This window comes from Lactuca saligna, chromosome 1 (assembly GCF_052625555.1).
Source record: "Lactuca saligna cultivar CGN05327 chromosome 1, ASM5262555v1, whole genome shotgun sequence".
Classification (NCBI taxonomy): Eukaryota; Viridiplantae; Streptophyta; class Magnoliopsida; order Asterales; family Asteraceae; genus Lactuca; species Lactuca saligna.
The window spans coordinates 66,423,822-66,438,794 of NC_136417.1; the positions used below are offsets into that span (position 1 = coordinate 66,423,822).

Here is a 14,973-nt window from a genome sequence, read left to right on the forward strand (position 1 = left end):
TTTAGAAATAAACTTTTAGCTAAAGTGATTAAGATGTTTGACTCTCGTTAGGTTCTATGTTTATATGTCTACAAACCTTTTTTCTACAGAATTTTTGTTGCTCTAAATATAAAAGAAAAACACAGCGTGATGGGGAATCGAACCCATGGCGTCCAACATTTAGTTCAACTTTAATTTTAAAGACATTTTACAGAAATGTCTATCTTAAAACTACTTTCGCATTTTATTATATTCTGTAAAACTACATTTTTTTGGAAAACGAAAATCATTTTACAGAATTGGAATATTTTTACTTTATTTACAAGCTACAAATTTCATCAAACTTCAGCTATGCTACAATCCCTTTGGTTCGCAAATTTGGTATTTAAATGGTTAATTTCAGATATTCTTTGATTATTTGGTGATAAAACGAACCAAAATATTATCAGTTTAAGTGAATAACTCATCTTTCATCGCATAATCTAAACGTTCTAAACTAAGTTTTCTATATTTTTTTCGTTATAGTCTATATAGACTTTTTATTTATTTTTGTACATTTTAATTAAATAAGTTAGAAACTATTTTAATATACAAATAAATGATATTTAGTATAATACATATCTACATAACTAGGGATTACACTTAGTGCAATGCATCGGAGACCTTATGTATAACACAACAACAAACAATTATTAACAAAAATATTAAATTTAATCACATAAAAGTGTTTATCCATGGTTTGTTAGAAAAAAATATAAATGCACTTGTTAAAAATTGTCTAATGTTTTTTAAAAAGGGGTTTATCATAAAAAAAAAAGTTAAAAATTATGTAAAAAATTACATTATTTTGTAAAAGTGTAAATTTGTAAAAATACCTAATTTTGAAAAAAAAAACATACAAAAACAAATTTGTAACAAAAATTGGAGCAACATTGTAAGAAAAAGTTAGGGAAATTTACACGAATATATCCAACTTCCATCATCAAAAGTGGCAAAAGATTCAGTCATATAGAGTTATTAACCCAAAAACACAAAGTACAACTCACACCCACAAAAATACATTGTTTAAAACTACAAAAATGATATTAGAATGTGAAATTATTCAAAAACATACCCAGCTTCTGCAAAGTGGGATTTCACCAATGCAAGAGCTCTTGAACGATGAGAAATCTTGTTCTTTTCTTCCTTAGGCATTTCAGCATAACTACAACAATAACCAAAAAAACAAAAAACATCAAATAAATCTGCTACTTTTTGCACTCATATTGATCAAGAATCATGCATATGATCATATATAAGTTGAATTACGTTTGATCATAGCCATCAGGTTGGAAAACTGGATCCCATCCAAAGTCATTTGGTCCTCTTGCAGGAACAATCTTCCCCTGAGAAATTGTACATTTTTGAGTTAAATTCTTTGTAATACAAATTAAGCAAACAAGAAGAATGATATATATATAAAGCATACCATGGTCTTTCCCACAAATGTAATGGGTTCAAAATTTGGCCCTATAGCAAGAGAAAATATACACAGAGCATAGGCTGATTTATCATCATATGCCATCAACATATTGTTTAGACCTACAAAAGTGATTCTTCAAGTGCTTAACAAACATGATAAGATCAAGGTCACATTTCGAATAGGAATTGATTTAAGTACCTTCATGTCCAAGCTTTTGGAGAAACCACTTGCTGTGAATCCATTGATGTAAGAGAAAGTTAATTGTTTTTATCAGTTTAGGCAATGAACAAGGAAGTGCAGCAAAGGAGACTTACATGTAAGGTCCTGCAAACAAAACAATGGTTGAAGATATGAAATCAAACAGTAGAATCAATCAACAGATAATTCCATAATGAATTCAAATTAACTGTAATTCTCATATCGATCCAGAATCTTATACTAACCAGGGAGGCCTTTAAGAGCATTGAAACAGAGGCAAGTGTCTTCAACTAGCACCGGTCCTTTCACCTACTTACATACACACATTCCCAATCAGCAAAATGTAACTCTCGAAGAACATCAATGGAGATTACAGCTTACGAGTGTGTACCTGGTTAGCGGCCAAACGAGCTTTCTCTTTCGCGATATCCTCAGGATCGCCTTGCAGTTCCGGCACTGTTAATTAACAAAACGATCAATCGAACTACCACAGTAACTCAATAGCGTTTCGGAGATTATTAGGGAGAAGTAATTGAATAATATACATACAGTCGAGCTTAAGCGACTGAAACGGAATGGATTGCCCTAAAATTACTTTAACTTCCTCAAGCTTCTTCGCGTTTCCTGTCACAAACGTTACTGGAGGCAGCTTTACCAAACCAGTCCCCGCCGCTAACCGCGCCGCCGCCATTTTCCTGCTCTTTTGCTCCTCCGCCACTATCCTCTCGCCGTTCAGCTGACGGTTTTTCCCTTCGTGTTTACTGCTCCTCTCAGTATCAGTGCCCCTACTACTCAAATTTGCCAAATAGCTTTTTCCAGATTTCCGAATTCAGATTGTGTATTGGATCAAGCCCATATAGAATTAATGGGCCACAATGTCCAGTTTTTAATGACCTATTTATTATTCCATATATTGTTTTGCAAAATGCATTAATCAACTAGTTTATGTCAAATTGTATGCGTTGATGCATTTGCTCTAATATCTTTTTGACTTAATTATAATCAAACCAAAACCCAAATAATAGTTTTTATAACAATATTTTTGTGTTTTGTGAGATTATATCTTAAATAGTTCGATCAAATAGAAGAGAAAATTACCATTCAATCCTATTTGAAAGAACAATTAAGAAGATTGTCAAAATTTGCAGTGTTAGCATTGATGTAGAATATGTTCCATCGACCCGAAAGTGTTGTATTGTCTTGCAAAAGGTTGCATGTAGTATGATGCATATTATGGAAATAAATATAGAAAGTAAAATTTACCAAATATTTATGAAAAATAGACATTCCATAGACACCTTTTATCAAAAGTCAACATTTTATTAATTATTTATAACTAGCTTTTTCAGGAAAAAAAAAAAACAAATTCAACCAATAAAAATAATTGAATAACTAAGCATGATGTTTATATGATAATATATGGTGTCTTATTAGCTTTAAAAATTCGTTCATTTACATACTGAAAATTATAGCATGTTAGCTTCAAGATAACCATTGCAATTGCAAAAGAGTGAACTTGATCCCATTGAACTATGATGTATGTGTATAAGGTTTGAAATCTACTATTACAGGCTCCTCCTTGTTTCTTTAATGGATCTTAGCCCAACCACTACATATCATTATGTATGGTTTGTAATTTTATTCCATACTAAATACTTTGTACTTTTTGTTTGATTGTAATGACTATTTGAATCTTACGAACTTGGTTGTTTAACTTGGTCGTTGAAGTAATTTTTGTACAAAACTTATTGAAAGTTTTAAAAGCACCTCCCCCATGATGCCCCTCACGATGCACTTTAAACATGACTTAGCATCATTAACTCTGTCCTGTAAACTAATTGCATAATTCATTTATTTTGCGAACATACCATTTATAAATGTAATACTTATCTCCAAAAAAAGTTGACAAGTTTCTTATCTTATTCTCTCATATGGTTCATTTAATCAATATGTTATATAACTCGGGACACATTTGTGCCTTCATCTACATCTCCAATCCGACATTAACGATATGCTTTCGAGTTTGTAACTTGTCCATTTTTTTTTGTTTTCATTTCGATAGTACTATTGACTTCAACTTTTATAATTCAAGTTATTCATAAGTAATACCATGATTCTCTTGATATAGTTTACTTAGTAGTAGAGGTTGATGCATTATATTTTAAGCTGAAAATCAGTTTACAATTCAATACCATGAGATACACATAGTATCTCACGTATAACAAGTGACGAGGTATTAGACTTGATGCCATTTTTTTTGTCAAACCAGATGGGTTTTTGGACTTAATTTTCACGTAGAAATAATGGAAAATTAAAATATTATTCAATCCGTCTACGGTATCATGTGTTCGAAAGTATGTAACTTCCTAAGTGGTGGGGGTTCAACCGTTCAAGTCCTATGATGGACAAAATGTTTAGATTTAAGAGTGCGATTAGATGGATGTGTGAGTTAATCGACAATCCATTTTCGATGAACTTACTTTCATCATATAACATATAATAATAACACATGAAAGGAAGACAATATTTGAGATGAAATTAGTCATTAGTGATTTTTAGATTCATATTTTTGTAAATGTGGTTATATATATATATATATATATATATATATATATATATATATATATATATATATATATATATATATATATATATATATATATATCGACTATGTCAAAATGATTTCCGGATTCCAACTAATCTTCGTATATTGATAAATATATTGGTTTTATTAATAAAATTGCATGACAAAACATATGATAGAGATCGAATTGATATATCAAGACAAAATTGCAAAATTGGTTCTTGTGGTATGCAAAAAACTTTGAATAAGATCCAAAAGGTTTTCAACTTGTATGAAATATCCAAAATCAAGAATTTCATGTGGTTTTAGTCTATATTTTGTCCCTGATAAACTTGAAATGACAATTTTACCCTTTTCATTTATTTTTTGTATTTTTTTATATTATTGTAAACACTTTATTAAAACAAAAATAAAAAAAAAATAAAAACATTGTGCCTATCTACCCCACCCCACAGGTGACCTCTCTCTCTCTCTCTCTATATATATATATATATATATATATATATATATATATATATATCTATTTATCCACCTTGTTCATACTTCTGGTCTAAAACTCTATTATCAGTACCATCTTCACCATCAGAAGCATCGACCCAACCATACTCTCTTTAAGAAATCAACTCCATCTTCCTTTCATCTCTCTCGCTTATTGTCATCAAGCACAAATCTGTTAATCGATGACGCTACCGGAAAAGACGAAGCAACGATGGCCGCCACTGGAACTAGGGTTTTCAGAGTCGCCATTACTAGGGTCTCGTTTGAAGAGGGTGATTTTAGATAAGTGTTTGATTGATGTTGAGAAGCTAGTGGCTAACCACCCATCCTTATCAGATCATTCAACAACTATGAGTGTTTCACGATCAATTGTTTGTAAGCCTCAACACCATAATCAATGTGCAATTGTTTGTGAGTATCAATTGTAAACGTGTGTGTTGAATCTGAAATCAAGGTACACTAACTTTCTGAGATAATCTCCTCCTTCTTCAACACATAAACAAATATACATACTCAAACGATTGTTGATTTCGTAAGTGTGTGGGGAAGAGAGACAAATTGAGATTGAAGATCAACAATATAGATGTTTTCTATTGATGATTTGTTATCGTTACGAAGTTAGTTTAAGTTTAGCTTTCTAACGAACAATTCACTTGTGGTTTGATTTTGAAACTGGATCAAAATGTCAATTTGATTTATTGGCAAAATGAATTGAGAGATTAAAGATCTCTTGTTATTGTATGATTCTTTATTAGACGTGGATATTCAACTTTGAAGATTTATAGCAATTATCTTGTCAATGATTTTTTATCAAATATTGATTTGTATTCTGATCAAGTTTATCGATCAAATGAATAAGTCACCGTGAAGCGAAATCGAAAGGGTGTATGTGTGAGAGTGTGTGCTTATTGTGGTGGCCAGAGAGAGATGGATGGGTCCATTATTATTTTTTATTTTTAATTAATTAAAGATTAAAATAAATACAAAAAAAAAAAATTAAAAGATCAAAACGGTCATTTCAAGTATTTTTGGATCTAAACCATAGGAAATTCTTGATTTTGGACCTTTAATACAAGTCGGAAACTTTTTAGACTCTACTTAAAGTATTTCACATACCACAATGGCCAGTTTTACAGTTTTGTCTTATATCAAAAAGCCGGTTACTAACGGTACTTTATGATTTGAAAACACAAGTATGTCTAATATATGCATATGATAGAGAATGAACTATTATAACTAACAGATAAATTTTAATCTTAGTAAAAATAATCTACCTTTTGAAAGTCCGTTGCTGATTTTGATGGTCACGTGTGAAAAGTAAAGATGGACCCTAAAGATTGTGATTGGTTCATTGCTAATTTGACACTATTCCATCACTAATATGTCAATAGTTTGTTGCTAATAATATACATAAAAAACTTGGGACCCCTAATCGACAATGGCCTTCGCACACGCCGTATGGACCCGAAACCGACCCTGCACCTCTTAGAAGGTGCACCAACATTCGAGAAAAAGGTCAGTGAGATTTTAGTAATATTTGCCAAATCCGTGGATAATTGTACCGGATAGAAAAGTTGTTGTGGCCGATCTCATTTATAATTAGTAGTTACTCCATTTTTAGACTACCAAAGATGTAAGAATTCTTATAAATTGTTTTTGGTATTCTTTTGCAATGTTAAAGATTTATTAAATCCATTGAGTTTCATTTCTTTTTCCTTGTTGGCATTTTCTTGCTTGATAACAAACAAAAAAAAAAGTTGGAACCGAAGAATTCAAAAGTTAAGTATTTTTTTCAAGAAAGCTTAAGCTAATTCGTGAAACATATCTTAGAACATTAACGCGCGGTTATATGATAGTCATTTGTCACGAATAAATAAAACATTGAAATCTATGAAAACAATTCGTGCATGAAAAAGAGCCATAAATAAAATCATGCAATGATTTAAAAAAATTGATTGTTTAAAAGATTAACTGTATTAAAGAAATAAAATCACATAAAGAAAAAGGTTAGCTAAAAAGACACATATATTAAAAAATTCTCAAAATTCTACGAACTTAGGAAATAACGAAAAAGTTATATACATTACAGCCCCACCTAAATTTGGGTACTAAACCTCATGAAAATACGTTGTTTTACTATATAAAGATTGCGATTATGAATTCATGATTAACACTTGAAAATGTAGATTTATGATGTACACAATGGTTTTGATAAACAAGAAAGAACATTGATTATCTTCGATCTTCGTGACGATGGAAAACAATATTGTTCACTAGAGTGAAGTAATAAACGATAAATGAAGAAAGAAACAAATAATGGTAAAACGATAATAGATGGAAGAAATATTATTGAAAATGATATATTTACCAAATGAAAACCAAATTGAATATAATTACTAAGTTAAACCGAATATCTACTACAAGTGCTAATACTAATATCCACCAACATCATGATAACTCGTCTTTCGTTTATAAAGAGAATGCCATTTTGCGCCTTCTATATAAACATAACACCAAATAGGCAAAGCTCGACATCAACTTTTTCTGTTTTTTACCTATATTACCCTCATTGAGCATCACCAACAAACAAGAAAAAATCGTTCGAATGTTTAAATTAAATGAATTTCGTGAATATCTAGCATGATCATCGTTATCGGAAAATGATATTTCGTTAATTCGTGATATGTTTTCATGAGTTTGATAGTTTAGCATGGTTAATTAAAAATATGGCATCTTCATATACGTAGCTTCAATATAATATATTTTATAGAATAGTTCTAACTTTTACTCCCTTGATCAATTTTAAGTTTAGGTGTATCATCAAATTTCATCTGTTTCACTTGTTGAGTATAATAAAACATCGTCAATCAGACGATTCCTATATAAAAAAACAAAAGTTGGCATATTTTAAAATTTTTATAATAAAATAAAAATGAAATAATAGAATGGAAATGGGGTTGGAAGGGGTTTTTAGGTTTCCAAGAAGACGACCCTCAAAATACGGGCTATGCTGTGTCGTGCTCCGCCGTTGCCTTTATACCAATTTTCAAATTTAGCCCCACCACTTTATCATTTTAACAGTCAGTTCCTCACTTCCTCTACTTTCTACACACACGTAAACACGCCACATACACTTCTCATGTCCTCTTGGTTGATTTCAAAAAAACACATACAATTATTGAAAAGCCAAAGATAAAATATTTCATCATCAGATACACAATTCCATTAAAATAAGAAAAAAGGAGATATATTTTTAAAATGTTTTCTTAAATGTTGTTTGTTTTTTGGAAAAAAAAAAAAAAAAAAAACATCTTCAAACATCTTATTGTTGCGCGGTGTAACATACGCGTAACACTTTTAATTTAACAGATGTTTGTTTTTTAGAAGTATTCAGAGTAAAAAACAGTTGCGCGTGTTCTATTGCCGCAACACTTGTATTGCCTCTTCCAACTTTTTTTTTTCATGTTGCTGAAATCTTATTTCATTTTTTCCGTGTTTTTTTTTTTTTTTTTTTTATCTTTATTGAATTGTTTTTTTCGGTTTCGATATTAAATAATGATAATTTCTTGATGAAATATCATTATTTTTTTGTTAAAATAGACAAAATTGCAAGTTTGGTCCCTGTGGTATGTCAAAAATTGGATGTTTGGTCCAAAAAGTTTTGGGGTTGTACTGGTGGTCCAAAAGCTTTGATTTGTTGTGGAATTGGTCCAAAGGCTTAACAGCCGTCTACCCCTCCGTCTGTGTGAGGGTATTTTTGTCAATTCACACTCATTCCTTTGATATCTTATTAAATTAAACCCCCCCTAACGTCTACTCTCCTTATTAATAGATCGAACATGTGTTTCATCTTTTCCCTAAATCGATATCTCCTCCTGCTAAAATCAAAATCGTGTCTTCCAAACTCAAAATCAACAATGGTGAGGTGTTTTTGTGGTCAAATGGCGATATTGCGAACGGCTTGGACTGATAAGAACCCTGGTCGACGTTTTTGGGGATGTCCTAAAGAGGTTAGTATTCATGTGGTTGGTTATGAAGATTTTTCACTGATCACTCAATTCCTTCTTATATTTTGCTAGGATTCGACATGTGGGTTTGTGGGATGGATCGACCCTCAAATGTGTGAACGATCAAAATCAATAATACCTGGGTTGCTGAGATCAATCAACAAGCTAAAGACTGAAGTTGGAAAATTGAAGGAAGAAAATCAAATGTTCAAGTATGATATTGGAAAAATAAAGGAAGAAAAATCAAAACTAAAGTTGTACCTGATATGTAGCTGGGTTTTTTTTGGGTTTGTTTTTTTTCTGATGAAGTAGTTCTTCCATGTTTTAGTGGTTTATTTTGTGGTAGATTTGGGAAAATTGCTATGTTTGTGAATGTACTCTTTTGGACATGAAAGTGAATGCATTGTTATGGTTAGTGGGTAATGAAGTTATTTGTTTCAAACATCCAAATATTTTGGTTCTACTAGACATAGCAGTGATGGGACAAACTGTTAATGCTTAACATAACCTAATAGTAACATAAAGATGCTAAAAAGTAAAGGACAATGATGCATAAACAAAAGAACATCCAAAGTTAATAACCATTGTTTGCACATACCAAATTCTTGTTACATGACCAAAAAAAACATCATTCTAAACGGAGGGTAAAGTTGTCCAAAAAACATCAAAACCATTAAACAGACACCCAAAAGAACAACACAATGGTTCCCAAAAGTAACACATTACATCATCTTAATCCAACAAGACAACACATCAATTTCCTCATTGCCCCTTACATGTTCTTGCATTATGTCCCTTGTTTTTACACTTGCTACAAGTGACAGTAATGAACTTCCTTGTGAGTTTTCCACTGCCCCTTGGACCATGACCATCTATACCACTAGCACCAATTGTTTGACTTTGACTTTGAGTTTGGCTCTGACTTTGAGATTTTTCCTCCATGGATCTTTGCCTCTTCTTCTTGGGCCTACCAGGCTGATTACGATGTGGAGGAGGGCTGATCTTTATTGGACAATCACTAACAGGCCACATGATACGACCTTTGATTGGTTCTACCTTGTAGGAATAAGCCTCTTTCCAGGTTTCAAGCCAATGCACCTTGTGTACATAAGTGTAAAGTTCACCCACATCCTCACCATTGTCAGCTTTATCAAATAAGACTGCAATCACATGCCTACAAGGAATTCCTGTTAATTCCCATTTCCTACAGCTGCATACCCTTTGGCCCATGTCAACAACATGTTGATCTTGCCATGGTCCTTGTACTTCATACTTGTCTGAGGAATTCCACCTGGCTATGTAGTTAGAAGCATTTATTGTGTTTGTTTCCATGATCTTTGTTGCTGTTGGAGTCAATGGACCTGCACAGTTCTGTTGAACCTTTATCACATTGCAAATCCTCTTCATCATGTACTCCCGAATGTACTCTAAGCATGTGATTATTGGTTTATCCCTACCTTCTATCAGTTTACTGTTAAACACTTCACATAGGTTATTTAAAAGCATGTCTGTGATTGGTCTACCTGCAAGATAATTGTTATTTAGAACAGCATACAACAAATTTGTGTAACTTAGCACTGAATTGAGAGTTGTCTACCTGTGAAATGGCTTCTAGCCCAATGTTGTGGTGGGATCTTCTTCAACCATTCATAAGCTTCTATGTCATATTCACTAAACTCTTTCATCAAACGATTGAATTCTTGCATTGTTGTGGCTTTGGCACAGTTCCATAACTTTTCTTTGTACTCAGTAGTTCTCCATCTCCTCCTCATGTTTTCATAGATATGTCTAAGACAGAATCTGTGTTCAGCAACCGGGAACAACTGTGCAATGGCTGGAATTAAGCCCTACAAAGTCATTAAATTGTGGTTAGTATAATACAAGTGTAATAAGAAAACTAAAATACATCAAGGAAATCTATTACCTTTTGTCTATCACTTATGAAGGTGAAGTTTGAAAGTTGTGACAGGTCCAAATCATCTCCCAGGTACTCTAGAAACCATTTCCAACTTTGTGTGCTCTCAGACTCAACAATGGCGTATGCCAATGGGTATATACCATTGTTAGAATCTAAGCCAACTGCAGTCAAGATCTGCCCTGGGTAAGCTCCTTTCATGAAGGCCCCATCTAAACCAATAAAATCCCTTAAGCATGCTTTGAATCCCTTTTTCATTCCACCCAAGCAAATATAAATTCTCTGAAAACATCTTGAAGTTGCATTTACAAGATTTGGTTCTGGAACCAGTTCCAGTTTCACAGTTGTGTCAGGATTTGTGGACTGCAACTCTAATATGTAATCTCTCAGCACATCATATTGTTTTGTGTAGTCTCCCATCACATGTTTTTTGGCATCTGCTATAGCCCTAAATACCTTGTCTTTGGAGAAGCTCACCTGATATCTTTTCTGAAGTAGTTCTTGTACAGCTTTGATTGGCACAGTTGGGTTAGATTCCACTAGATCCATAATCTGTTTAGAGATGAAGTTTGCTGTGGCCGTTCTTACCTTTCTTGTATTAAGACATGAATGCTCAGGTTGGTAGGTTTTCACACACCAAATTTCTTCCTCACTTTTCCTAGATGCTTGTAAAACCCACTGACAAGACAGTTCAGTACTTGTCTTTGTCTTTTTACTTTTGCCTTTACTTTTCTTCCCAGTGGTAGGTCCATCCACTTGCCCCTCATTGAATACTACTTTTCCTTTGCATGTGGCCCGCAACCTAAGTTTATCATTTTTCTTAATAAAAAGATTCTTCCTGGTTTCCAAGGCATGATGGGCAATTTTGTCTTTCAACTCTTTTTTACTTTTATATTTTTGTCCTATACGAAATGTTGGTTTATGAACTTCTCCTAAAGAACACCTTTTTTCCTTACCTAATTCTTTAATAACTTGTCTTCTCTTCTTGACCATCTCAGAATCATCATCTGTTGAATCCCATTCATCATTGTCAATAACATCCAACTCCATATCTTCATGCTCCTGATTTCTATCTTTCTCCATGCTATTCCTTAGTCTTTTCTCAAAAAACTCTGCTTCAGTGTCAATGCTCATGTGGAAATCCCTCATATCCACTTCAACTTCAGGAATGATATTCTCCTCATCCACCCAATCACTATCCTCACTATCCTCACTGTCATTTTCCTCATCACAGTGACTACCCTCTCCCCTATCAGATATGCTCCCATCTTCTACATCAGATTTGCTCCCATTGTCATGCTCCATTTCAGTCTCCATGTAATCATCCATGTTGTTGTCTATGTAATTATCCATGTAATTATCCAAGTTGTCTTCCATGGCAGTCTCATGTCCATGATCCAGTTCCACTTCATCTTGTACATTTTTTTCTACTTCTACTTGTGCATGTTCTTCTACTTCATCTTGAACATGTTCTTCCACTTCTACTTGTACATGTTCATGAACATCTGCATTTGATTGTAACATCTTTTGATACAAACCAATATCAAATTCTGTAGCTGCCTCCATAAAGTCATTGGCAATAAGCTCTTTTTGTCTATCATGAACCTCGACATGTAATGGTTGTACCTCAACCTCAACAGGGGATGATCTAGGTGGGCTTGGAAATTCTTGTACCTCAGTTGTGTGGTTTTCATTGTCATCATTTTCATCTATTTCATCCATTTGTACAATAGTTACCTTCTTAACAGGTTTAGGATTCATAAAGTAGGTAAGTAACTTTGTCTCACCATGTTCAGTATATACCCTCATGATTTTGTGATCACACACATATTGGGCAAAAGTTCGTAAATCATCATCATTGCCTAAGGGTTTAAGACCAAAGTGGAAGTCTCCACCAGGCACAAGGAAGTGATAGTAAATCACAGGAGGAACACCGTACCTGAACCCTTTCATGATAGCATCCAACTCATGAACTGAAAACGTGTCTATATCCACCATGTCAACATAGTTCACACTTCCATCAATGTATTGAACATCAGGAAACTTGGTGAACTCACCTCCATGGTATAGCTTGATGGTAAATAATGTTGGGTGGCCATCTTCAAACCAACAACAAAAATAAGTTCAGAAGCATGATTTCACATACAAAACATGTAATGTACAGAGAAATTACAAAATCCTTACCATAAGCCACCTTTGCGTTGAACGGTTTGTCTAAGAGCCTTATATTCCACATTGGTATGTTCATACACTGAAATAACACCGATCACAATAAAAAAACTCAACTTGGAGGTTAGGGCTTCTGGGTAACGAATGAAGATGAAAGTGACAGGAGAGTCGATCGACGAAATGCACAGAGGATTTGGCGGCAGGTATCAATTAATTAGGATGATGAGGTTTAATTTAATAAGATATCAAAGGAATGAGCGTGAATTGACAAAATACCCTCACACAGACGGAGGGGGTAGACGGCTGTTAAGCCTTTGGACCAATTCCACAACAAATCAAAGCTTTTGGACCACCAGTACAACCCCAAAACTTTTTGGACCAAACATCCAATTTTTGACATACCACAGGGACCAAACTTGCAATTTTGTCGTTAAAATATCTTTATTGCTTTGTTGAAATATTATAAATTTTTGTTAAAATGTAATACATTATTAAATTTTTGGTATTAAAATTTTCACTTTATAAAATTAGTTTATTTTAATTTTTTAATACCTTCAGCGGCATTCAGATATTAAAAAAATAAACACGCTTTTTATTACAGTCTGCAATCGTTTGGTCTACCTCTTCTACTACAGAGGGTTGCAGAGATGGTCTGCAGACTTCATGAATTTTTGCTTCAGAAAAACAAATAACACCTTAATTAACTTTTATGGAAAAAAAAAGTATTTCTAGAATCATTGTTTAATGGTTTGTATTATGAGTTTATGAGGTAATGTATATGCATACTTTTAATTGGCTCATCTAGGTTATATATTATACAAATGCCATAATTATCAAATATCATTAATAAAATTTTAATATTTTTAGATTATCTATCATAAAATTAAATTTGTGGTAGATTTGAAGACAAATAACATGTTACTCCTGTTGCTATATAAAAGATTCGGGTTTGTTTCACTCCCTTACATTTTTCATGTTGATCTAAATCGAGATTGGGCAAACTGATACCAACATGCATAAAAAAACGTGTCTCGGATTGAATCCGAGAAAAATCAAACTATTTTAAAATGATATCTGATTGAAAAAAAGGTCGGTTCTAAAAAACGATCGGCCATGGCCGACCCAATACCGGTCACAAAGTAACCAAAGTTTATAAGCATATCATTTTTGTGTTACATAATTTCTAATCACATTATTTAACTTCTTTCAATTTTTTCTTTTATTAAAGTTTAAATTTATGTGTATCATTTTTAATAAATATTAATCTATTATTTTGATGTTAATCATATATTTGTTAAAGGAAAAATTGGAAATTGAAACAAAAACCAAACATTACCGAAACAGAATCGAAAAAAATCCGAGAACCATACCAAAACAAGGCGCACAAAAAAATCGTGAGACCAAACCGAAAAAGACCGAATCGAGACCATCCGAATTCTATAAAAAAAAAAAAAAAAAAGGGACGGTTTATGCTACCATCACTACCAACTTTGTTTATTTATAATTTAGTCTCAAATTTCAAATTATTTTATAATTTTGGTCCAAGCATAATTCTGTATTATACAATTTTGTCCCAACTTTCATTTGCTTTTACAAATTTTGTTCAAACCTTTTTCTATAAAATAAAATAAAAATACAATTTTCTTCCTTTTAGCGTTTTTTTAAGTATTTTTAGAAGTTTTGTTTTTCAACTTCTTTAATATATTTTTATAAATTTGTTTTTGATGGGATTGTTTCTACAAAATTTATATTACTACTTTTTATACAAATTTTATAAAGTTTTCATTTTACTCAAATTACTCGCCAACCATGAATTTTGCCCCAACTAGCTATGAATAAGCCCTAAACACAACATAACAACCATGTATCCACTAAGAATATTTAGGAACCAACCAAAACAACCTAAGCAAGGCCACTTCCAGGCATGGATCTGACTTGTGTATAGTCTCTTGATATCAGTCAACACGAATGCAACCATAGCCGATATCGACATGACTAGCCTTAACCCAATTTGATGAAGTGGATCAGCGATCGGAAAAGAATATTTGAGATGAAGATGTTTGAATTGAAACACCAAAATTGCATCTGTTATTGAATTAATAATCTAAATAGCATAGGAGGCTCTTTGAGAGGAAGATGTTTGATTTTAAAAACAATGGAG

At 32.6% G+C, this 14,973-nt stretch overlaps 2 protein-coding genes across 2 annotated transcripts; one reads left to right on the forward strand and one right to left on the reverse strand.

Moving 5' to 3' along the window:
- Positions 1-945: 945 nt before the first annotated feature.
- Positions 946-2,442, reverse strand: LOC144998942 (Inosine triphosphate pyrophosphatase family protein). Its single transcript, XM_078958676.1, has 8 exons — positions 2,189-2,442; positions 2,031-2,095; positions 1,885-1,948; positions 1,756-1,765; positions 1,640-1,671; positions 1,448-1,560; positions 1,288-1,364; positions 946-1,183 (listed from the first exon to the last, which is right to left on the reverse strand). Exons 1-8 carry the CDS (start codon positions 2,328-2,330, stop codon positions 1,078-1,080), a joined length of 609 nt encoding a protein of 202 aa, XP_078814802.1. The 5' UTR covers positions 2,331-2,442; the 3' UTR covers positions 946-1,077.
- Positions 2,443-8,638: 6,196 nt separating this feature from the next.
- Positions 8,639-9,120, forward strand: LOC145007661 (uncharacterized). Its single transcript, XM_078966534.1, has 3 exons — positions 8,639-8,731; positions 8,801-8,940; positions 9,057-9,120. Exons 1-3 carry the CDS (start codon positions 8,639-8,641, stop codon positions 9,118-9,120), a joined length of 297 nt encoding a protein of 98 aa, XP_078822660.1.
- Positions 9,121-14,973: the final 5,853 nt, after the last annotated feature.